The 23569-nt window shown below is 47.8% G+C and overlaps 2 protein-coding genes across 4 annotated transcripts in view; both read left to right on the top strand.

Annotated features, from left to right (window-relative positions):
• Positions 1 to 23569, top strand: part of LOC132385387 (high affinity cGMP-specific 3',5'-cyclic phosphodiesterase 9A-like) — a 266175-nt gene that overhangs the window by 79142 nt on the left and 163464 nt on the right. The gene's annotated exons all lie outside the window — the stretch shown is intronic.
• The window catches only part of LOC132385383 (B-cell receptor CD22-like), a 77179-nt gene that overhangs the window by 5702 nt on the left and 47908 nt on the right, over positions 1 to 23569 (top strand). For all 3 annotated transcript variants that reach the window (XR_009509173.1, XM_059957420.1, XM_059957419.1), the window contains exons 2-8: positions 3243 to 3298; positions 11146 to 11499; positions 12761 to 13054; positions 13761 to 14021; positions 15097 to 15447; positions 19691 to 19993; positions 20557 to 20838. Coding sequence is in view for 2 of the 3 variants with exons in the window: in XM_059957420.1 (XP_059813403.1) it covers positions 3253 to 3298; positions 11146 to 11499; positions 12761 to 13054; positions 13761 to 14021; positions 15097 to 15447; positions 19691 to 19993; positions 20557 to 20838 (1891 nt within the window). In the remaining variant the exon portion in view is untranslated. The remainder of the gene's footprint in view (positions 1 to 3242; positions 3299 to 11145; positions 11500 to 12760; positions 13055 to 13760; positions 14022 to 15096; positions 15448 to 19690; positions 19994 to 20556; positions 20839 to 23569) is intronic.

Here is a 23569-nt window from a genome sequence, read left to right on the forward strand (position 1 = left end):
ACTAGGCGAGCACGGTAGTGGTTAGTGTGAGGCTTCACAGCACCAGCAGCGAGGATTCAATTCTCACTGCTGTCTGTGAGGAGTTTGTCCGCTCTCCCCGTGACCTTGTAAGTTTTCTCCAGGTGTTTCATTCCTCCCACACTCCAAAGACATACAGATTAGGGATAATAAGGCTCAATGGCATGGGAAGAGGCCATTCTGCCCATCACCTTCCTGCAGGTGTTAAGAGATGTTAAAGAGTCATGCTATTCCAAACCAATGAGTGGAGACCTCGTTGAAACGTGTCGTTCTTCACAAATGGGGAGGGTTTTTCTTCAAGGTGGGGACTGCCTTGAAACAAGGTGTCACCTGTTCCAAACAGACATGTTCAGGAGTTAACTTCAGTGGGGAGCGGGTGATGGAGTGGTGCTGAGGGTGAATGGGGTAGGGGGCTCAAAGGGGTAAATGGCCTCCTTTTTTGTACCCCCTGTCAATCCATCTTCCTCAAGCACACAAGTGCAAGGGTTTTATGTGTTCAAGGCCCTCTGATCTGGGGGCTTCCAGAAACCCCCACCCTGTCTTTAAGGTCAGAGGGGACAAGAAAGGTTTATGAGGATGTTACCAGGAAGTTAAGTCAGAGCACAGTGAACACCAGGGCCTTGTGGAGTGTCGTAGAACAGAGGGACCTTGTGGTACAGCTACATGGTTCCCTGAAAACGGACACACATAGCTAGAGCTCTGGAAGGTGTCTGGCACACTGACCTTCATCATTTAGGACACTGAGTGCAGGGTCTGGGACGTCAGCTTAGAACTGTACAAGACGATGGTGAGACCACACGTGGAGTATTGTGAGTGGAGGGCTTGAGTTATCGGGCCGGGTTGGACAGGCTGGGACTGTTTCCCCTCAAGTGAAGAAGACAGAGGGGTGACCTTATAGAGTTTAATAAAACCGTGAGGGGTGTTTTCCACAGGGTAGGGGAGTCTAAACCTAGAGGCACAGGTTTAAGCTGAGAGTGGGCCATAAACTGTAGGCACAGAAGTAGGCCATTTGGCCCATCAAGTCTGCTCTGTCATTTCATCGCGGCTGATCCATTTCCCTCTCTGCCTTCTCTGCATATCCCTCCAAGCCCTGACGAATCAAGAATCTATCAGCCTCAGCTTTAAATATGTCCAATGGCTTCAGCTTGCAATTCAACAAGCCTTTCTCATCTCTGTGCTGAAGTAGGGCTGTGGCCTGCAGCTAACGGGCTCCTGAACCGGCTGCAGAGATGACTGGCCTTGTCACTCTGAACTCACTTTGTGAACTTTATTTCTGAATGTTATTTCCTGACCGTTTATTGTCTGAACGATTTGCTCTAGTTTTCAAACATTGGGTGTTTGGTAGTGATCTTCTTTTAATGGGCTCTGTTGGCTTTCTTTGTTTAGTGGCTGCCTGTAAGAGACAAACCTCGAGGTTGTATATAAACTTTGATAATAAATATACTTTGAACCTTGTACTTTAGTGACTGAGCCTGCAGTGCAGGCGTTCCCAACCTGGGGTCAATGGACTCCTTGGTTAATGGCTCAGAAACGATAGGGAGCCCCTGCCCTTGTGCCTCCCCGGGCAGAGAATTCCAGGGCTTCACTGCTCTCCGCAGAATCTCTGCCTCTCACCGTGTCTGGTTCCAGCACATCCTCTGAGAGGGTGCAGGGAGAGGCAAGGGAGGACGAGAGAGAGGGAGATGGAGGGGAAGGAGAGGGAACAGGCAGAGAGTGGTGATTAAGACTAGTGGAGAAGTGGGGATGGGGAAGATGGGGGAAGAGGCGGGGGGAGGAAGTTTGTAGAATTACATTGGATGGAGAGAGACAGACAGTGTGGAGGGAGCAAGTGAGGGGGATCAGGAGTTTGGGAGGGGAGATTGTTGGTAGAGGTAGAGAGAGGAGGAGAAAGAGGGGACAGAGAAAGAGCTTTGAGTGGAGGAGGTGAAGGGAGAGGAGATAGAGAGGAGGGAGAAGAGAGGTTACAACAAGAGAAAAATGGAGTAGTGAAAGTATGGAGACGGGTAGGAGACGATGGGGGTGAGGTGGGATAGACCATCTCATTCACCTCAACCTCCATTTTCCCTAACCCTCTCCTTACATTCCTCACTCCCTGTGGTCTAACTCCCTCTCCATCTTACTAAATCCTCTCTATTCTGTACTCCCCTCTTTCCCTCGCTCCCTTCCCCTCTCCCATTTCCTCACCTACCTCAATCCCCTCTCTCCCATCTCCCCTGTCTTTCCACCCTTTCCTTTCTGTTCCTGTCTCTCTCTCTCTCTGCCCCTTCTGTCCGCTCCATTAGCCACTCCTTCCTCCCTTCCCTCTCGCTGCTCTCTTGCCCCACTCCCTACTTTTCTCCCTCACCATTTTTACCCCTTCTTCCCAGTTTCATTCTCTCCCAGCATCTCCCTCCCCTTCCTCTCCTCTCTCTCCTCACGTTCTCACTTCCTCCACAGTTTGTTCCTCTCTCTCCCAACTCTTCTCTACTCTACCCAGTCTGGCTCTCTCCCCATCTTCTCTCTCCCACCCTTTACACTTCCTCTTTCTCTCTATCTCACTTTCTCTGACTTTCCCCATCTCTCTTTCTCTCTCACTCTTCCCCTTCCCTCTCTCATTTTCTCTCTTTATCTCCTTCTCTCCTTCTTTTCACCCCTACTCTCTTCCTATCCCTCCTCCCTTTCTCCCTCTCCTCTGGAATTGGGCTGGATGTCATAATCAGCCCATATCATGTCCAGCGTGCCCTGCATTTCAACAGATGGGGACGTGATACCAGCCGCAGTTAGTGCGATTGGTGAGAGTGTGGTGAATCCGAGCCCGGATAACCCAGGGTGAAATCCCCTCCTCACCAGCTCACACCACCGATCGTGCTCGTAGGATCTTACACACCCCCCCCCACCTCACCACCCTATCACTACCCCAGAGAGAAAGGTTATACTCCTGGGCAAGTCACAATGATTCAGTTCCTGGAAACACCAAACCCCATCTCCGACCACATTCCCGTTAACTTCATCCCCTGCAACCTGTCAGTCCCACACTGCCAGGCACTGAGATTCCCTGCTCTCTGCACCAGGGAATTCTGAAGATTTCCAAATCTCGGAGTAAAGAGTTTCCAAATCCTAGTTCCCTCCGTCCTGACACTGAGTGATCGCAAGGTTCTGGGCTGGAGGGGTGGGGCTGCCGGAGTGGATTCTGAGGTGAATCAGACACCCTTTGTCAATAATTCCTGTCTTGTTTTCAATTGCAGATGCTTCAGAATGATGATGAAAACCGTCCTATTGATGCTCCTCAGCATCCCCCAGGGTAGGTACATCCAAGGGGCAACTGGAGTTTGCTGAAGGAGGCAAAAGTTTTCAATATGGAGAGGCAGAGCTGGAGAAGGGGAGAGGACTGGGATAGCATTACAGGGTACAGAGAGTGAAAGGAGAGTGGGGATTAAAGAGGCTGGGATGTGAGGGGGTATTATGGGTCAAAGGGAGTGAGTAGACAGTGGGAATTAAAGAGTGCAATTATTGGGGGAGAGTGGGTATTAAAGGGTGCAGTTACTGGGGTAGAGTGGGTATTAAAGGGTGCAGTTACAGGGGAGAATGGGAAGTAAAGTGTGCAGTTACTGAGGGCAGAGTGGGTATTAAAGGGTGCAGTTACTGGGGTAGAGTGGGTATTAAAGGGTGCAGTTACAGGGGAGAATGGGAAGTAAAGTGTGCAGTTACTGAGGGCAGAGTGGGTATTAAAGGGTGCAGTTACTGGGGTAGAGTGGGTATTAAAGGGTGCAGTTACAGGGGAGAATGGGAAGTAAAGTGTGCAGTTACTGAGGGCAGAGTGGGTATTAAAGGGTGCAGTTACTGAGGGGAGAGTGGGTATTAAAAGGTGCAGTTACTGAGGGCAGAGTGGGTATTAAAGGGTGCAGTTACAGGGGAGAATGGGAAGTAAAGTGTGCAGTTACTGAGGGCAGAGTGGGTATTAAAGGGTGCAGTTACTGAGGGGAAAGTGGGTATTAAAAGGTGTAGTTACTGAGGGGAAAGTGGGTATTAAAAGGTGTAGTTACTGGGGGAGAGTGGGTATTAAAGGGTGCAGTTACTGAGGGCAGAGTGGGAATTAAAGGGTGCAGTTACTGAGGGCAGAGTGAGAATTAAAGGGTGCAATTACTGAGGGGAGAGTGGAAATTAAAGGGTGCAGTTACTGAGGGGAGAGTGGGTATTAAAGTGTACCAGAGAGAGCAAAGAGTGGGTATTGAGTAATGCAGAGAGAATATTAAAGGGCATAGGAAGAGGGGAGTGGGTATTAAAGAGCACAGTGAGTGAGGGGAAACGTGAAATATTTTCACATGTTCTCCAAAGTCTTTGCATGATTCCTCAAGTGAGATGCCCAGAACTGGACTGGGTTATCCAGCTGTGATTAAACTGATGTCTTGTAGCCTAGAATGATGCAGAACACAGCACAGTACAGTACAGGAACAGACCCTTCAGCCCATTGAGTCTGTGCTAACCCTGGTGTCAATGATACTGAACCCATCTGCCTGTGATGTCCACCTGCTTCCATTCCCTGCACATCTGTTTGTTTCAGCACAACCTTGAGGGCCGAAGGGCCTGTTGTTGTACTGTACTGTTCTATTTTGCATTCATGTCCATATGTAACAGCCCCTTCACAACCTCTATCACATCCGTCTCCACCAGCACCGCGGCAGCACATTCCACGCACCCACCACTCTCTGTGTAAAATCCCTTTCCACACATCTCCTTTGAGCGTTCCCCTCTCTCCTGAAAGCAATGCCTCCTTGTATTTGACATTTCTACCCTGGGAAAAGACTCTGTCTACTCTACCTCTGCCTTTCATAATCTTATTAATGCCCAGATCTCTGAGCTTCTGACGTTCCCAAGAAAACAACCCAGGTTTGTCAGACTCCTTCCAGCTCCTGCCCTCTAATCCAGGCAGCATCCTGGCGAGTGTCTTCTGTACTCTCTCCAGATTCGCCACATTCTTCCTGGAATGGAGTGACCAGGGCTGAATTCATTACTCAGTTACAGCCCAGACAAAGTTTTGTAAATCTGCAGCATAACTTCCTGACTTTGGAACTCAGGGCGTACAACTAACGAAGGCATGTGGTGTGCTTTGACTTCCCACTCCACATCACTACAATCTTGTACGTTATTGTTCACCAGCACTGCACTTTCCTGACACTGTCACAGTTCCTCCGCATTCACCCTCACTCCCTTCCCTTGCCTCTCCCACTCCCCCTCTCTACTCCCTCTTCCCCTATTCCCTTTTCTCTCCACCTCTTTCCCTCCTTCCCTCCCACTTCAGTCATACCCCCTATTCATCCTCTCCCTCTCTCCCCCTCCCCTCTGCCCTCCCTCTCGTCTGATGAAGAGTCTTTGATCTGAAATATTGACTGTCTGCCTGCTGAGTATTCACAATGCCTCTGATGTTATTTCTCCAAGGTCTATATGACAGTTTTACTTCAGTAGACTGTGCCTTTGGGATCTGCCCCATTCTCTAACCACCTCCCTTTCCCTCTCCTGAGGAACTCTGCATACCTGACCAAATTCCTCTGGTGGCTTAAGAAATTCAGCAAGCCTCCAGTGACCCTCACCAATTTTTAATCAATGCAGCACAGCAAGCCAGGCTTCATGGCTTTGAACGGCAACTGACCTGCCCGTGACAAGAAACGGCAGAGAGTTGTGGACAGCTCAGTCCATCATGTCAGCTCCAGTGCTGACAACACCGCTGTCGCCGGCTGAATCAAAGGTCGTGATGAATCGACAGATAAGCTGGAGACCGAAAAGCTGGTCGAATGGTGCCACAACCAGCTCAACGTCAGAAAAACCAACGAGCTGGTTATTGACTACAGGAGGAGTAAACCGCAGGTCCATGAACCCGTCCTCATTTGAAGATCAGAAGTAGAGAGGATCAGTAACTTTGAATTTCTCAGCGATACCATTTTGGAGGGTCTGTCCTGGGACCAGCACGTAATGTCATCACAAAGGAGACACGACAGCACCTCTACTTTCGTAGAAGTTTGTGTAGATTGGAATTTCATTTAAAACTTTGACAAACTTCTGTAGATGCACAGTGGATGAGTAATTATGTCAGGGCCTGGCATAGATCCAGCCCGGTCCATCACAGGAAAAGCCCTCCTCATCACTGAGCACATGTACATGGAGCCCTGGCACAAGAAAACAGCCTCCACCATCCACCATCCCCAGCATCCAGGCCTTGTTCTCTTCCTGCTACTACCATGTAGTAGGAGGTACAGGAGCCTTTGTTCATTTGTCATGTGTCGTGTCGGATGACGTAGGCGATCATGGTCTTTCCATCACCATGATAGGTTTTTGGCAAATTTTTCTGCAAAAGTGGTTTGGCACAGGAGCCTCCAGTGACAAAAAACCAGACTGAGGAAGAGTTATTGCCGTATACCACGGTTTCTCAACCGGGGTTCCGCTAGGTCACTAGGGGTTCCACCAGAGATCGTGATTAAAAATAAACAGTTTTTTTAACTTTGCACAACACCGTTAGCAATCTCATTAGAGGTCACTCAGTGCAGTGTGTAGTGGGACTGTGTTTATTTGGTTGAGTCTGGAGGGGAGGACGGTCGGCTTACGAGGAGCATGAAGTGTGTTTTCTGAGCATTGAATGGACTTGCACAACTTGGGCTGTGATGTCTGCCTCTCCAAGTGTGAAATACACAGGGGTATTTTATTAACCTCTGTGTGGTACGGGCATGTCTGAAGGTCCATTGTGGTGATTTTTGAAGTGGAGGTATGAGATGGAAGAAGAGTATTCTAGGCAGAGGCCCACGGACAATCCTGACAAGGCTAATGATGAAGAATTACAATCCTCTGAGACATTTCACTGCACTAGTGCAACAATGGAAACAAAAAGTCTGTCTGTACAGTGAAAGCTACTGACCAATGGGTTTTACATGGATTGGTGATCCAGGTTGCCCTATTCGATTGTGTCCAGTCTGCAGCAAACAACTAACAAATGCAGCAACGGTTCCAGCAAAATTGAAAAGATACTTAACTACAAATCACAGCCAGATGAAATGTAAAAGCATTGATTAATTTACATGGCAATTGGAATCTCAAAACAGAGTAAAGCTTTTGTTAATAAAGTCGCAGTCAGTAAACGACTCAGGAAGCAAAGAATTTAGTACTGGAACTTATCACCCAGAAAAATGAAAAGTCACACAGTTGGTAAGAACCTAATAATGCCAGCATGTAAGATTATACTCGGTGAAATGCTAGGAAAATGTGCAGTACACGACATTGAAAAGGTTTCACTCTCAAACAGAACGATAAGGCAATGTATTGATGACATGCCACATGATGCTGAAGAGGTTTTGTGCGATAAACTGAAGAACAGCAACTTCTTTATGCAGGTTGATGAGTCAACAGATTTCACCAATAAATGTTATGCTGTAGTATTTCTAAGATTTGTAAATGAAGGTGAAATCTTATTCTGTTGCAAAGAATAGCCCAAAACAAGCAAAGGCCAAGATATATTTAATGTTTTATCTTCGTATCTGGAAACAAAAGGTCTTTCTTGGAGGAACCGTGCTGGCAGCTACACTGATGGTGCCCCATCAACGGTCGGCTCCATGAGAGGTTTCGTTTCTCTTGTGAAAAAAGAAAATCCTGACGTTGTCACAACACTGCTCTCTATGCACAGAGGATTGATGTCAAACACACTTGAAAATGAAAAGAGTTCGAATGGTGCTACAAAAATGGTTAACTTTATTAAACAAAGACCAGCTCACTCGAGAATGTTTAAAAAACTGTGTGGAAACCTGGACAAAGACCACTCCAATCTCCTGCTACACACGGACGGTGGTTGAAAGCTGAATTGCAGGAGTACTTTTTTTTTAGTAATTTATTTTTTATTGAAGTTCATCAAACAAACATTTCCATAAGATACATTTCAGACATTGTACATATATATCATATATCACAAATCTCCACAAAGTATTTATATGAGGTATACACTTATAGAAAAGAGTGGAAAGAAAAAAACAAGCAAAAGGAAAGAACTATATGCAAGTAGGGAGTGATTTTTTTTTTACAACAGATTCATTGATTTGTGAGAATAAAATCAGGCCTATGAGGCATTATGTAGTTAAACCATTTTTCCCAGTATGTATCAAATTGTTCCAGCTTATTAACAGATGCTGTTATCTTCTCCATTTTGTAAATGTCCATTGTAATTTCCATCCATGTATTTAAAGTTGGGCTCTCCTGTGATAACCATTTCCTAGTAAGAGTCTTTTTACCAGCCACCAACAGCATATTCATTAAATATTTATCTCTATTTAACAGGGAGGTTACTATCATAATGGGATTTCTGAGAAGGTGTAATAAAATATCTTATCAAGTTTTTCCATCCAAACTTCCTCCATTTCTGTGAACTGGTACACTTCCATTGATATCTCCATATTGTCGTCCATTCTTCCTCAGATATAATTATCCCTCCTTCCTTCTCCCATTTTGTTTTAATGTATGAAGTTGAATCTGTTTTAAAATTTGACAACCCCTTATACATGCTTGAAATTATTCTACTACCATTACCTGAATGATATGCTTTTCTAAAGAGCTCTATCAAGCATGTATTTGCCTTGGTTACATTTTTAAGCATCTTTTTAACATATTGTCGCATCTGTAAATACTGATAAAAATCTTGTTTTTCTAATAAGTGTTTCTCTTTAAGCATTTCAAAACTGAACAGTGTTCCTTCTTTCATTATGCTGCAAAGAACTGTTATTCCTTTAGCTGTCCAGTCCTTAAATCTAGCATCCGATGTATTTGGTGTAAAATCAGAGTCATATGCACACCATTTAAGAATTGCAATATCTCCCTCTAGATTATATTCGTTTCTAGTAGTTCTCCATATTTTAAGAGTCAATTTCACCCATGGTTTATCAATAGTATTTATGTACCTTTGCTGGTTGTTATCGGCCAAAATTGCTTGTATAGGGATGGGAAGTACCCGCTCCTCAATGTTTTTCCATTGAGCGTCATATGATGGGTTGCACCAACATATCACAGCTCTCAACTGTGCTGCAAAATAATAATCTCTAAGAGAAGGCAAGCCCCATCCCCCCCCCCCTTTTCCCTTGCTAATTGCAAAGTTTTGAGATGAACTCTGGGCCTTTTACCCTGCCAAATATACCTTGATAGCATCTTGTTCCATTCATTGAATTGATTTTGATTCATCTCTATGGTCGGGTCTGAAAGAGATAGAACAGTCTGGGCAGTATATTCATTTTAATAGACTCAATCCTTGAGCTGAGACTGAAAAAAGGAATCAGTTTTCATCTTGCCACATCTTCCTTAATTTTTTTATATAAAGGCTGATAATTACACTCTGATAATTTTGTGAAACCATTTGGCATAATGATGCCCAAATGTCTGAAAGATAGTAGGCCAGGTTTTGATGAGTGCTTTGAAGATGAAGAACGGCTGCAGAAACTAGCCTACTTAGCAGACATATTTCATCATATGAACCAGTTGAACAGGTCTCTGCAAGGCCTCAGAGAAAATGTTTTGACTTCAAGTGACCAGATTCTTGGATTTAAAAGGAAACTAAATCTTTGGAAAAATCATGTTACAAAAAGAAATCTTGAAATGTTTCCACTGCTTAGTCTTGAGAGTGAGGAAGGATATCAGAAAGTCTCGAGTCCGATTGTAAACTACCTGGAAGAACTGTAGAACAAAATTGAACAGCATTTTTCCTGCAACACAAGTGTATGACTGGGTGAAGGACCCTTTCTCTGAATCTTCCGCTCAGCCAGAGAATTTGACTCTGAGAGAAGAGGAGGAACTTTGTGAGCTGCACTCTGATCATGTACTCAAGATGAGATTTACTGACCTGCCCCTGGACAAGTTCTGGATTTCTATGAAAGAGTATCCTGCCATTCATAGGAAAGCAATGAAAATTTTAGATTAGATTAGATTCAACTTTATTGTCATTGGGCCAAGTACAGATACAAAGACAAATGAAATGCAGTTAGCATCTAACCAGAAATGGAAAGAATAGTGTTAATTTAAAAATAACTGTGAATATATGTAAGTGCTACAGCTCACAAATATAAAAGTACTGAGACAGTCCAATATGGGTGCAATACTGCTTAGCGCTGTGATGTGAGGTTCAGCAGGGTCACAGCCTCAGGGAAGAAGCTCTTCCTGTGCCTGCTGGTGCGGGAGCGGAGGCTCCTGTAGTTCCTACCAGATGGGAGGAGAGTAAGAAGTCCATGGTTAGGGTGAGATGCATCCTCGATAATGCTTTTTGCTCTGCCCAGGCAGCGTTTATGGTAGATGTTCTCAATGGTGGGCAATCGGGTGCTGATAATCCGCTGGGCAGTTTTCACCACACGCTGGAGTGCTTTGGGACAATTGCCATACCACACTGAGATGCAGCTGGTGAGTATGCTCTCAATGGTACAGCGGTAAACGTCCGTCAGTATCCTGGGACAGAGGGACTTACCAGATTTACCAGGTCTTACCAGATTTTGAATGAAAATTTTGCTGCAGTTTTCAATTTCTTATGTATGTGAATGAGCATTTTCTTGTTTAACAAGCATCAAGAGCAAGGACAGAAATCGTCTCATTTCAGTTGAAGGTGCCCCATGAGCTGCAGATATAATAATTTTTACACAAGTCTTCCCTGAGACCTGAAGATTACTTCAAAGGGTTTCTCCAGGGCAGAAAGATTGAGAAAGGATGCCCCACACCATTAGGCTCCCAAACTGGCGTGGATATATGAACTCAGTATAACTCTGATCTGATTCTACAACCTACAGACTCACTTTTAAGAATTCTACTACTTGTGTCCTCAGTATTTTTTTATTTGGCTGATATGAGAGAGATTAATTACAAAGTGCTTGGAGGAGAATATAGGGGAAATTCAGGTTTTGTACACAGGCAGTGAAGGGTGTGTGGAAGTCACTGCCAGGGGTGGTGGAAGAGGGAGATTCTTCAGGGGTATTTCAGAGACACGTATACAGGCACAAAGATGAAGGGAAAATGGAGGGTTATATGGGAGGGAGGGAGGGAGGGAGGGAGGTTTATAATAATCTCTGAGTATGTTAAATGGTCGGTACAACATTGTGGACCGAAGGGCCTGTTCCACTGACTGAAGGAGAGTTGTTGTCTCGACAGGAGTTGTCTACTCATGGTGGAATGTCCGAACACCACAGAACATCATGGCCTCGGACGGTTCCTGTGTGCGGATCCCCTGCAGCTTCGATCATCCAGCAAGCCATCCGCTCACTGAGGTGAAGTGGTTGAAAGACAACAAGACTCATGGGACCCTTGTCATCAACTCCAAAAGGCAATCAGACCCTCAGTTCCAGCAGAGAGCTCGCCTCTACCCACAGTGGGAAACTGAGAAAGACTGCATGTTAACTATTACTAATGTGACCCGTAGGGATGTGGGCCGGTACTACTTCAGAATGGAGGACAGCAGTGGTGAGAAGTTTTCTGGACGAAATGGAGTCCTGGTAAATGTATCAGGTATGTCCACAGACTGGATCTGATGCTGTTCGGAACCAATCACAGGCAGAACAGATTCCTTGTCTTCCTGTCCTGAAGACCCGACCTGGCTCTTCCTTTACTGATGCTCTGACCTGCGATTCAGATTGAGTGCACTGTGCACAGTTCCAGTCTCCGTGTCCCTGGGTCAGACCCACACCGGGAGCACTGTGCACAGTTCCAGTCTGTGTATTCCTGGGTCAGACCCACAACGGGAGCACCGTGCACAGTTCCAGTCTCCGTATCCCTGGGTCAGACCCACAACGGGAGCACCGTGCACAGTTCCAGTCTGTGTATCCCTGGGTCAGACCCACACCGGGAGCACCGTGCACAGTTCCAGTCTCCGTATCCCTGGGTCAGACCCACAACGGGAGCACCGTGCACAGTTCCAGTCTGTGTATCCCTGGGTCAGACCCACAACGGGAGCACCGTGCACAGTTCCAGTCTCCGTATCCCTGGGTCAGACCCACAACGGGAGCACCGTGCACAGTTCCAGTCTGTGTATCCCTGGGTCAGACCCACAACGGGAGCACCGTGCACAGTTCCTGTCTCCGTATCCCTGGGTCAGACCCACACCGGGAGCACCGTGCACAGTTCCAGTCTCCGTGTCCCTGGGTCAGACCCACACCGGGAGCACCGTGCACAGTTCCAGTCTCCGTATCCCTGGGTCAGACCCACACCGGGAGCACCGTGCACAGTTCCAGTCTCCGTATCCCTGGGTCAGACCCACACCGGGAGCACCGTGCACAGTTCCAGTCTCCGTATCCCTGGGTCAGACCCACACGGGGAGCACCGTGCACAGTTCCAGTCTCCGTATCCCTGGGTAAGACCCACACCGGGAGCACCGTGCACAGCTCCAGTCTCATATCCCTGGGTCAGACCCACACCGGGAGCACCGTGCACAGTTCCATTCTCATATCCCTGGGTCAGACCCACACCGGGAGCACCATGCACAGTTCCAGTCTCCGTGTCCCTGGGTCAGACCCACACCGTGCACAATTCCGGTCTCCATATCCCTGGGTCAGACCCATACCAGACACACCAGGCAGTTTCAGTGTCCTTATCCTAGAGTTGGTCCGCACCGGAAACTCTGCGCACGGTGCCAGTCTCCATATTCCTGTGTTGAGCCTCACTGGGAGCACTGTACATATTCCCATTTCCAAATCCCTGGGGTAAAGCACACTGGGGTCGACTGCAATTACACAAACTGTTCACACTGATTAATCCACTCTCTCTTTCTCAGTTGTGTCCAACTTGCCAATGATTTCCACACCCGAGGAGATCACCGAGGGAGGGGCGGTGACGTTAACTTGCTCTGTGAGATACGGCTGCCCAGGTCACCTGACATGGACGGGTGCAGACGGATTGGCTGAACAACCTTCAACAGAAGCTCAGAGCACGGACCTGAACGTCGAGTCAACCAGCCTCTCTCTGAGATTTGTCGCTTCCTACCGGGACCACGGCAGGACGCTGAGCTGTGAGCATTCGTCCTCACTGGGAAAACCTCCGTCCCAAACCATCACCTTAAACGTGAAGTGTGAGTATTGGGAGCTGCTGAGTGTCACAGAAACAGACAGCAGGCTCGGCTCAGTGAGACCCATCACCTCATGTCAGAGTGAGGAGGGTCAGGGTCAGACTCCAGACCACAGACTGAGCACAGTGGGAGGGGTGGTCAGGAGACAGCGTGGTGGGAGGGGGCATTGCAAGAGAGTCAGTGGGGTGTTATGAGATGGATACTGAGGGAGTGCTCTGGAAGGGGCAATGAGGAGGGAGCTCTTTGCGAAGGGGGTGAGGAGGGGCGGTGAAGAGGGAACGCTATGGGGGGAACAGTGAGAAGGGAACATTATTGGAGGGACGGTGAGGAATGAATACTATTGGAGGAGCAGGGAGGAGGTAGCACTTGGGGAGTTTTAGAGAAAGGAGTGCTGTGGGAGGGGTGGTGAGGAGGGAGCACTGTGGGGGGGTGGTGAGGAGAGAACGTTGTGGGAGGGAACGTTGTGGGAGGGTGGTGAGGAGGGAACGTTGTGGGAGGGGCGGTGAGCAGGGAGCACTGTGGGAGGGGTGGTGAGGAGGGAACGTTGTGGGAGGGGTGATGAGGAGGGAACGTTGTGGGAGGGGCGGTGAGGAGGGAACGTTGTGGGAGGGGTGGTGAGCAGGGAGCACCCTGGGAGAGTCACACTGTGCTCCTCTGCTCTGTGGAGGATAAACCCTTTCTCTGACGTTTGGCTCTTTTGGTTGCACAGATGCTCCCAGGTTTGCTCACCTCACCCTCTCTCCCTTCAAGACCATCGGTTCCCATGACTCTGTCACATTGGAGTGTGTGGCCGGGGACAGTAACCCTCCAGTAACAGGATACAGATGGTATCAGTCAAATAGTGCAAGTTCCCAGACATCAGGTCGAACATATCAGATCTACAGAGCTTATGAAGACACGGAGTACGGGTGTGAAGCCATCAATTCAGTAGGAAAAGCCGCCTCTGAGAGAACTAAACTGCCGGTGTATGGTTTGTATCGATGGCTCCTCGACCTTCGGCCATGTTATATTCATCAGTCAGCTGCCCCGTGACCTGACCCGAACCCTCCCATTCAACCATCATCCGTTCACTCAGCATCCTGCACTGGACAACACTGTCTATCACCGACACCCCTCCCATCTCTGTGACCCAATTCTGGTCCCTACACCCTCCCCATCTCTGTGACCCCACTCCTGTCCCTACACCCTCACTGTCTCTGTAACCCCATATGGACCTTACACCCCTCCCTGACTCTAACACGCAACCCCCAGCCCCAACATCTCTCCCTGACTCTGTAACCCCCTCCCCTGGCCCCTACTCCCCTCCTCATCTCTGTGACCCCCTTCAGCCACTGCACCCCTCCTCGTCTCTGTGACCTCCCCTCTGATCCCTACACCCCTCCCCATCTCTGTGACCTGTTCCACCTCTGTCCCCTACAGCCCTCCCCATCTCTGTAAACACCCCCTCCTGGCCCCCCACCCTTCCCATCTCTGTTACCTTCCCTCTGGCCCCTATACCCTTCCCACCTCTGTAAACTCATCTGGCCTCTCTAACCTTCTCCAGCCACAACACTCCTGCATTTTACAGTACCCCTCTCCAACCCCTACAAACCACTCTGTCTCTGAAACCCCATCCAGCTCCTACACTTCTCCTGGTCTCTGTAATTCCCTCCAGTCCCTATCAACCCTCTCCATCTCTGTGACCCTTCCCAACCCCTACACATCTCCCAGTCTCTGTGACCCCCTCCAGCCCTTCCATTTCCCCCATCTGTGTTACACCTTTAGACCCGACCCTGTTCCTGTAACTCCTCTGCCACTCACACCGCTCCCCTTCCCTGTAGTCCCCTCCAGCCTTTACACCACTCACAGTCTCTGTGACCCTCTCTGGCCCCTACACCTCTCCCATCTCTGTGACCTCCATCTGGCCCCTACACTCATCCACCTCCCTGATGGGATGTGGTCCCACCCCAAGATGAATCCTCCCCCTGTTCTCTCATCGCCGTCTAGTTTTGGGGGTGTGGGTTTTCTGGTTTTGATGTCCCACAATGAGTCTTGGTTCTTTTCAGGGAGTAATAACTGGGCAGTGTGGACCCCCCTCTCACTCCGTGCCCGGGAAGGGTCCTGTGTGATCATCCCCTGCCTGTTCCACATTCCTGGATTCAGAAGGAGATACCCGACGGACGCTGGAATCTGGTTCAAAGACCAGAATTACAAAGGGACTCCAGTATATCACACTTCAAGTGGGATCAGCGGGAATTATACAGGACGGGTCGAGTTCCTGGGAAACATGCAGAGTGAAAACTGTTCATTGAAGATCGGGAATTTAAAAGAATCCGATAGTGGGAAGTATTATTTCCGGATGGAAGCATCGGCTGGTAAATGGTCGGATCCAATCGGTTTCACACTCCTGGTATCTAGTGAGTTAATAATTTAATGTTCAGCCCAGTATCAACTGTCCTCTCTCTCCCACTCACTCCTCCACTATCCCTTCTCCTTCCCCACCCCCTAACCCATCTGGTCGAGTCCCAGAGTTGTACAACACGGGAACGGGTCTATCGGCCCATTGGGTCCCTACCGGCCCAGATACAACAACTCCGTATCTCAGCATTCGATCCACAAGGCCATAAGGCATAGAAGCAGAACCAGGCCATTCAGCCCATCACATCTGCTCCACCATTCCATCATGGCTGATTTATTATCGCTCTCAACCCCATCTCCCTTTCTGTGCCCCTTCTCTGGCCGTTCAGGTGGTCCTTTGGATAATTCATCAGTGCTGTGAGAGTGTGTATCGCTCCCAATTCTACATCCCAGCATTCCCCAAACCATTGCAGTAAAAACTGCCCTCCTCATATACCCCCCTTCTTCCCCTCGCCTGTGCCTCTAGATTTAGTAACATTCGTTATGAGGAAAACCTCCCTACAGCCGACCATCTCCATTTCCCTCATAAATTACCTTGATTCTTCCCCCCCCCCAGGATCCTTCCCCACTCCAGGGAGAAGGGACACAGCCCCTCCGACCTTTCCTTGACACGAGAATGCTGCATTCAGGACAACGTCCTGGGGAATCTCCTCTCCAGTGCAGTCACCTCCTTCCTACAGTGTGGTGACCAGAACTGAACGCGGTCCCGAGGCTGTGGCCTGTCCACTGTGTTGTACAGTTGTACTGTAACCTCACGCTTCCTGTATTTTATGCCTCAGCTAATGAAGACAAGGATCCCATTCACCTTCTCACACCACTTTATCCAAAGAAAGCTTGAGACTAGCTTTATTTGTCACGTGTACATCAGTAACACCGAAACATACAGTGAAGTACGTTGTCTGCATCAACAACCAACACAGTCCAGGGATTTTCCGAGGGGAGCTTGAAATTGTCACAATAATTACAGTGCCGACGCAGCATGTCCTCAGCTTGCAAACTCTGCATCTTTGGGATGTGGGAGGAAACTGGAACACCATGATCGTTAACAATGTAAAACTTTACACTAACCATGCCTGCACCTTCAGGGATTCCAGTGATTGTACACTGAGGTCCCTCTGTTCCTTGGTATTTCCCAGGATCCAGCTATTTATAGTGTAGGAACAGAAGCCTGCAGTCCCACAGTCCGGTATGGCGATTCGAGAAGCTGCCAGGGGTAGTGGACTTAGCCCAATACGTAACGACACATCACCCCCCATCATCGATAGTATCTACAAGAGGTGCTGCCTCAAGAAGGCAACATCCACCATCAAAGATCCCCACCATCTGGGCCGTGCCATCTTCTCGTAACTCTGATCAGGCTGGAGGTACAGAAGCCTGAAGTCCCATCTCACCAGGTTAAGGAACAGCTACTTCCCTTCAACCATTCGGTTCCTGGACCAACAGGCACAACCACAATCACCGCCTCAGTACAGCAACACTAGGACCACTTTGCACTGCAATGGACTTTGTGTTTTTGTTCTAATTGTGTTTTCTTGTGAAACTTCAGTTAAGTTTATGCTGTTCTTGTGACTGCTGCCGAGAGTGTGCCTGTGGTCTGCTGCAAGTAAGTTTCTCTGTTGTCACGTACCCCGTGACCGGGTTACCAAACCAGCAGAAATGGGAAACCCGTTGGAGTCTGGTATTACCGTAAACTAATAGTGATTATTAGTAAACTAAGCAATGCAGTACTATAAAATGCAAATGTATGAACCAGGTTAGCAATGATATATACAGAAGGGTGGAACTAGGAACCAAAACCAGACTCTTTCAAGCCTAGGGGTAAATGGATAGAGTCTTACGATAGTGAAGGGTTCAGTTCAGTTCAGTTCGAGGTAGATTCTTGTGTAACATTGGAGAGAGAGAGAGAGAGGTGATGCTGTTGCCGTTGATCTTTCCATTGTCTTCCTGTCCTGTTATGGTCACCGACTATGACCACGTACGACCGTTCTTCAGTGGTGGACCTGTCACCTAGGCGAGGGTGGACACACGAACAGTTCCCCACCGGTCTTACCTTCACACACTGTGAGCCACTGATCGATTCCCCGAATCGATCCTCCCAAAAAACCCCCACCTTCACGTGGGTGCACAAAGCTCGTTCGGTGTCCCATGGTGTGTCTGCCTGTGTCTTAGCAGACCTGCTTTTTATCTCCACATGCTGGACACCCAGTCGATTTGCCCATCACACTGTGGACCACCGTATGTGGTCATGTGCATCGGACAAAAAACTCAATTAATCCTCCTAAGTGCATCCTATCACACTTATCTGGATTAAACTCCACCTGCCACTGTCTGCCCAGCTTACCCACTGGAAGGGCAAACTTGAAGGCAGCAGACAGGGTCAATGGAAACACTCTTAGCATTGTGAAGTAACAGAGAGATCTTGGAAGTTCCAGAGCTGTGAAGTAATGTTGCAGCTCGATAAAACTGGAATCAGACCACAATTGTGCCCAGCTCTGCTTGCCTCATATCGGAAGGAATTGGAAGTTTTAGAGAGGGTGCAGAGGAGATTTACCAGATACTGCCTGGACCAGAGAGCATGTCTTATCAGGACAGACTGAGTGAGCTGGGCCTTTTCCCTTTGGAGTGAAGGAAGATGAGAGGCAACTCGACAGAGACGGATAAGATGATAAAGACAGACAGAGAGGAGAGCAGAGACTTTTCTCCAGTGTGCAAATGGCTAATACAAGGACTTAGAAAAGTATAGGGGGGAATGTCAGAGGTAAGCTTTAACACAGGGAGTTGTGGGTACATGTACCACATGGTCAGGGGTGGGGGTAGAGAGAGATGCATTCCGGACATTTGAGAGACTCTCGGATCGGCACAGGGATGAAAGGAAAATGGAGAGCTATGTAGAGGGAAGGGTTACATTGATCTTGGAGTAGGTTAAAAGGTCGGCACAATATCACTGGTCAAACGGGCTGTACTGTGCTGTACTGTTCTAACTTCCATGATCAATATCAAACTTCAGCGTCTTTATCTCAACAATATCACAATTTTCATGTCTTTTGAAAATTTACCAACTGGACTTCCTTTGCTGATATCCAATCAGAACTTTGGGATCACTGCGAATTCCTTGTCTACTATTATCACACGTACCCCGAGGTATAGTGAAAACCTTTGCTTTAGATGCCAGACATTTCACCACATCAGTGCATCGAGATAGTGCGCTGACTACATCCATCACCTATCCTGAGTCTCTGTCAGGTCTTACACACGCAGTGGCCGCTTCATCAGGGGCACCTGCTCATTAATGTAAATATCTAATCGGCCAATCACGTGGCAGCAACTCTGCATAAAAGCACTCAGACACAGTCATGAGGTTCAGTTGTTGTTCAACCAGACATCAAAATGGGGAAGAAAAGTGATCAGTGACTTTGCTCGTGGAATGATTGTTGGGGCCAGACGGGGTGGTTTGATTATTTCAGAAATGGCTGGAATTTTCATTTTCAGGAGTCTGTAGAGTTTACATAGATCGTAAACATTCGTATATATTGTGTGAAAACAATCAGAGTACATTCTGTGAGCGACCGTTCTGTGGGTGAAAACGCTTTGTTAATGGGAGAGGTCAGAGGAGGGTGGCCAGACTGGTTCTCGCTGACTGGAGCTGAAATAACCACGTGTTACAACGGTGGTGTGCAGAAGAACATCTCTGAGCGCACAGTAGGTCAAACCACAGTAGAAAACAACGAGTGTTCAACCCTTACCTACGTCTATGAGCAAGTTGCTGCTTTGGCCTTCGTTGGATTCTCCTCTCTCTCTCTCTCGTTACTCTCTTGCCTTTAAATGAGCTTATAAAATGCTTTGGGTTTTTCATTCATCTTCTCTGCCAGTGATATTCAAAGTCTCCTCTTTGCTCTCATATTTTGAAGTCCTGGCCTCCATTGCTCCATCTTTGAATGACCTCCACTTGTCCTTACCACCCAACCCGCGGTACCCTCTCCTCACTGCCCCTCCTCAGCGCTCCCTCCTCACTGCTCCTCCCATGGCGCTGCCTCCTCACTGCCCCTCCTGCAGCACTCCCTCCTCACTGGCCCTCCGGCAGTGCTCCCTCCCTGTCTGTGACCGTGGGGAAATGCCCTCCTGGGCTGTGGGATCTGAACTCAGCTATTCTGAGACTGGGGAGAGGGAGGGGGAGGTGGGTGGGGAATGTCAGCTGCTTTAACCCTTGCAGGGCCACACATTGTTTGCTGGTTTGTTCCACAGGGAGTGCAGGGAGACCGGTGATCGAGGTACCTGAGCGAGTGGTGGAGGGAGAAGCCGTATCTCTGACCTGCTCTGTTCACACTTACTGCCCTGAGGACACTCCTGTGTTTGAGTGGCACCTCCCTGGTTTCAACGATCCTCAGGTGACTGGGGAAGAATCCCAGGTTTTCCAGGATTACCACTGGATTTATTCCCACACTGTGGTGTACACACCAACGTCTGAGAATTCCTGCCAGGCAGTGAAATGTGCGGCCAACTTTGGATCCGAGACACGAGAAACGGAGATCTCACTGGATGTGAAGAGTAAGTCAGAGAGTGTAACCGAAGACCAGAAACACCTCGACTTCTCATCCCCATCGTCCGAATGTCCCTTCAACATCCACACTCTCAGTCTCACCCTTCCCTGTCCCTGTGAAACCCTCCAGACCCTACACCCCTCCCTGCCTCTGTAACTCCCTCTGGCTCTTAAACCCCTCTGCATCTCTGTGACCCCCTCTGGCTCCTACACCCCTCCCTGTCTCTGTAACTTCCTCTGATTCTTAAACCCCTCTGCATCTCTGTGACCCCCTCCGGCTCCTACACCCCTCCCTGTCTCTGTAACTCCCTCTGATTCTTAAACCTCTCTGCATCTCTGTGACCCCGTCCGGCTCCTACACCCCTCCCTGTCTCTGTGAACCCTCCCCTCTGTCCCCTACACTCCTTCCCATCTCTGTGATCCTCTCCCTGTCTCTGTGATCCCCCCCCCCCGCACCTGGCCACTACACCACCTGATGGCCCTGCGGCCACTACACCAAACACCAACCCCACCACCCCGGTCTTTGTAAACCTCTCTCTGTCTCTATTTAACTCATTCCCTGTGTTTTCAGATCCTCCTCGAAATGTTACCATCTCACTGTCAGTAAACGAGCGAACAGATACTCAGAATATTAAGGAAGGGGACAGAGTTGTCCTCAATTGTAACTCTGCCTCAGCTAACCCAGCAATCAGTGAGTACACCTGGTACAAAGATGGAACTCAAGTCTGGACAGAAAGGAGTAACAGCATCCAGTTTCTATCAATATCTCACACCAATTACGGGACGTACATCTGTCAGGCTTCCAATGAAGTGGGCAGCAACCGGTCAGCGGAATTCACAGTGACGGGCAAGGGTAAGTGTCAGACAGAAATAACATTGGTTTGTTTGGACAAGGTGTATAACAAAAGTGAAATTTATGTAGTACATGTGTTGTGGTTTCTCGTGCCTCACAAATGACTAGGAGACACAGAAGATTCTTCAGGAAGGGTTAAACTTTAATTTGCAACTCAAAGCTGAGACGGTCATTGAGCTAGTCGCTGATTGCCCACCGATCTCTGGACATAGCCTTTTTTATAGTATTTGTCCAGATGTATTAGCATATGTAATCGATCTATAGTTGCGTATCACACATACTACACGTACATCATGTCCCTATTGTTCCTATCAATTGACTTAATCATGTCCTAATCTACATCTCTTAGCTACCTCTCATTAACATACCATTGTCTTCTACATTCCTAAGACTTCAGTCTCCTACCAAATTGGGTACATGCACAGCAAATAATAAACTCAGAACTGAGCAATGTTCTAATCTACATTTCTTTAGCTACCTCTCATTAACATACTATTGTCTACTACATTCCTAAGACTTCATTCTACTAAATTGGGTACATGCATAGCAGACTGACTAGTTACACAGCAAATGATACAAGTTTTATACTCCATAATATTTTTATACTCCAATATATGCCCTATTTGAGACCCAGAGGGACTCATACAGAGAAAGAAGACTAAGAGTCCGCGCACAAAAGCCTCAATAAACTCAAGCATTTATTCCGAAATCTCGGGTAAACTATAATTTTCTGCACCCTCAAAGTATTCTCTCCCTGCTACCCTGGGCCGCTGAGCCAAAAACCTGTCCCTTTGTACCTGAGACAGGGAAAAAGACTCAGAAGCCCTTACAATCTACTCCCACACTGTCGTTTTGTTCTTGTTCATCCTGCAGGTGTTGTAGGCTGTAACAATACATTTTCTGTGTTTCTTTCTCCACTAAGCTTGCTTCAGTAATAGACACGAGCATCGGAAATTGTTTGGTTGCAGCACGCACTACAAGAGATTTGAGACAAGGAGGAAAACAGCACAGCACAAACGCACAGCTCAACAATACAATACCAACAGTTATTGCTATTTTAGTCAGCCATGCTCCCTACCCTCCGAGTCTACTTTCTAACCAATCAAATAACTGATGTTCAAATCCTGCATTCTGTTTGACCTCCGTCCGCTGATTCTTTAATTTATTCATTGCTCTGGTGAAAGACCCTTCTGGGCTAGTATTGTTCGGTATGAAAGTGCAGCATTGTTCTCCAAACATTACACACACACCCCCTTTTTCTGCCAAAAGCCAATCCAGTACCTGTCTGTTTTGCCACGCCATCCTGCTAGTTGCATCTAGCTGTTGCCCCAAGGCCTCCAGTGCATCATCGGTGTAGTTGATGAATCTCGGCTGATTATAGTATATATAGTTTATCCATTCAACATTTTTGCTTACCCCTATCACAGGTATGATAGCTTCCCAGCCTGCAGCAATCTCATGCAGTGCTAGGCATGTCATTCGATTAGTTTGCATGCGGTAACTCATCAATGCTAACGGTAAAGCATCGACCCAATTAAGTTTAGTGTCTGCACAAATTTTGTTTAGTTTGGCTTTCAGGGTTCCATTAATTCTCTCTACCATGCGCTGCGACTGAGGGTGGTATACACATCCAAATCTTTGCTTTGTCCTCAGCGCCTGTAGAACCAGTTTGACCACTTTCTGGATAAAAGCTGAACCACTGTCTGAGCTAACTTCTGTAGGTATACCAAACCTTGGGATCACTTCATTTGTCAGAAATTTTACCACCGTCTTTGCCCCTTGATCTCTTGAAGGTACCGCCTCCACCCATCTGCTAAATCGATCAATTACTACCAGCATGTATCCTTTCCCTCTCATTGTCTTTATCATGTCTACGTAATCGATCACTAGATGTTTAAATGGTCCTTCAGGTACAGGAATATGGCCTATTGGGGTTGTAATTCCCTTTCGAACATTATTCGGTGCGCATACCTCACACTGTGACAAGACAAAGTCCACTGAAGCCTGTAAATGAGGTGACCAAAAACCATCCTTTATTTTCTTCATCACTTCCCCCCTTGCACAATGGTCAATCCCATGCGTTTCTGAAATCAGAAACGTCAGTAGAGGGGTGGGCGCTACCAACAACCCGTCTTCTGTGCTCCACAAGCCTTCCGGGTTCTGCTTGGCCCCCCTTTGTCTCCACATTGTCTGTTCTGCCAAAGTTGCCTTACCTTGTATTTCAATTAGGTCCTCTACCACAGGTTCTGGAGCTAGGCTTACCTGGGGGGCAATGACAGCTGATGTACACCCAGACGCTTTTCTGGCTGCCTTGTCCACAACTTGATTTCCCTTTGTTTCCTTTTTTATGTGCCTGGCATTTTACTATAGCCAATGCTTTAGGTTTCATTATGGCTTTTATTAAGTCTAGAATTTGCTGACAATGTTGTATGGGATCTCCGCTACTTTTTTAAAACCTCTCTGCTTTCACACTGCCCCGAACAAATGGCATACTGCATGAGCATATACCGAATCAGTATAGATGTCTACTTTCTCCCCTTCCATCATTTCACACGCAGCTGTCAGGGCTTTGATTTCCGCCAGTTGGGCAGAACACGGTTGGGGACAGGACTCCATCCTAATAATCTTATAGCTCGACTGATCCTGCTGCACAACTGAGAAACCTGCATGATTTCCATCATAGTCCCATCCTTTAGTAGTTCTGACCGTAAATCTGTTCTTAATTTGGCAA

Source organism: Hypanus sabinus, assembly GCF_030144855.1.
Source record: "Hypanus sabinus isolate sHypSab1 chromosome 1 unlocalized genomic scaffold, sHypSab1.hap1 SUPER_1_unloc_14, whole genome shotgun sequence".
In the NCBI taxonomy this organism is placed as follows: Eukaryota; Metazoa; Chordata; class Chondrichthyes; order Myliobatiformes; family Dasyatidae; genus Hypanus; species Hypanus sabinus.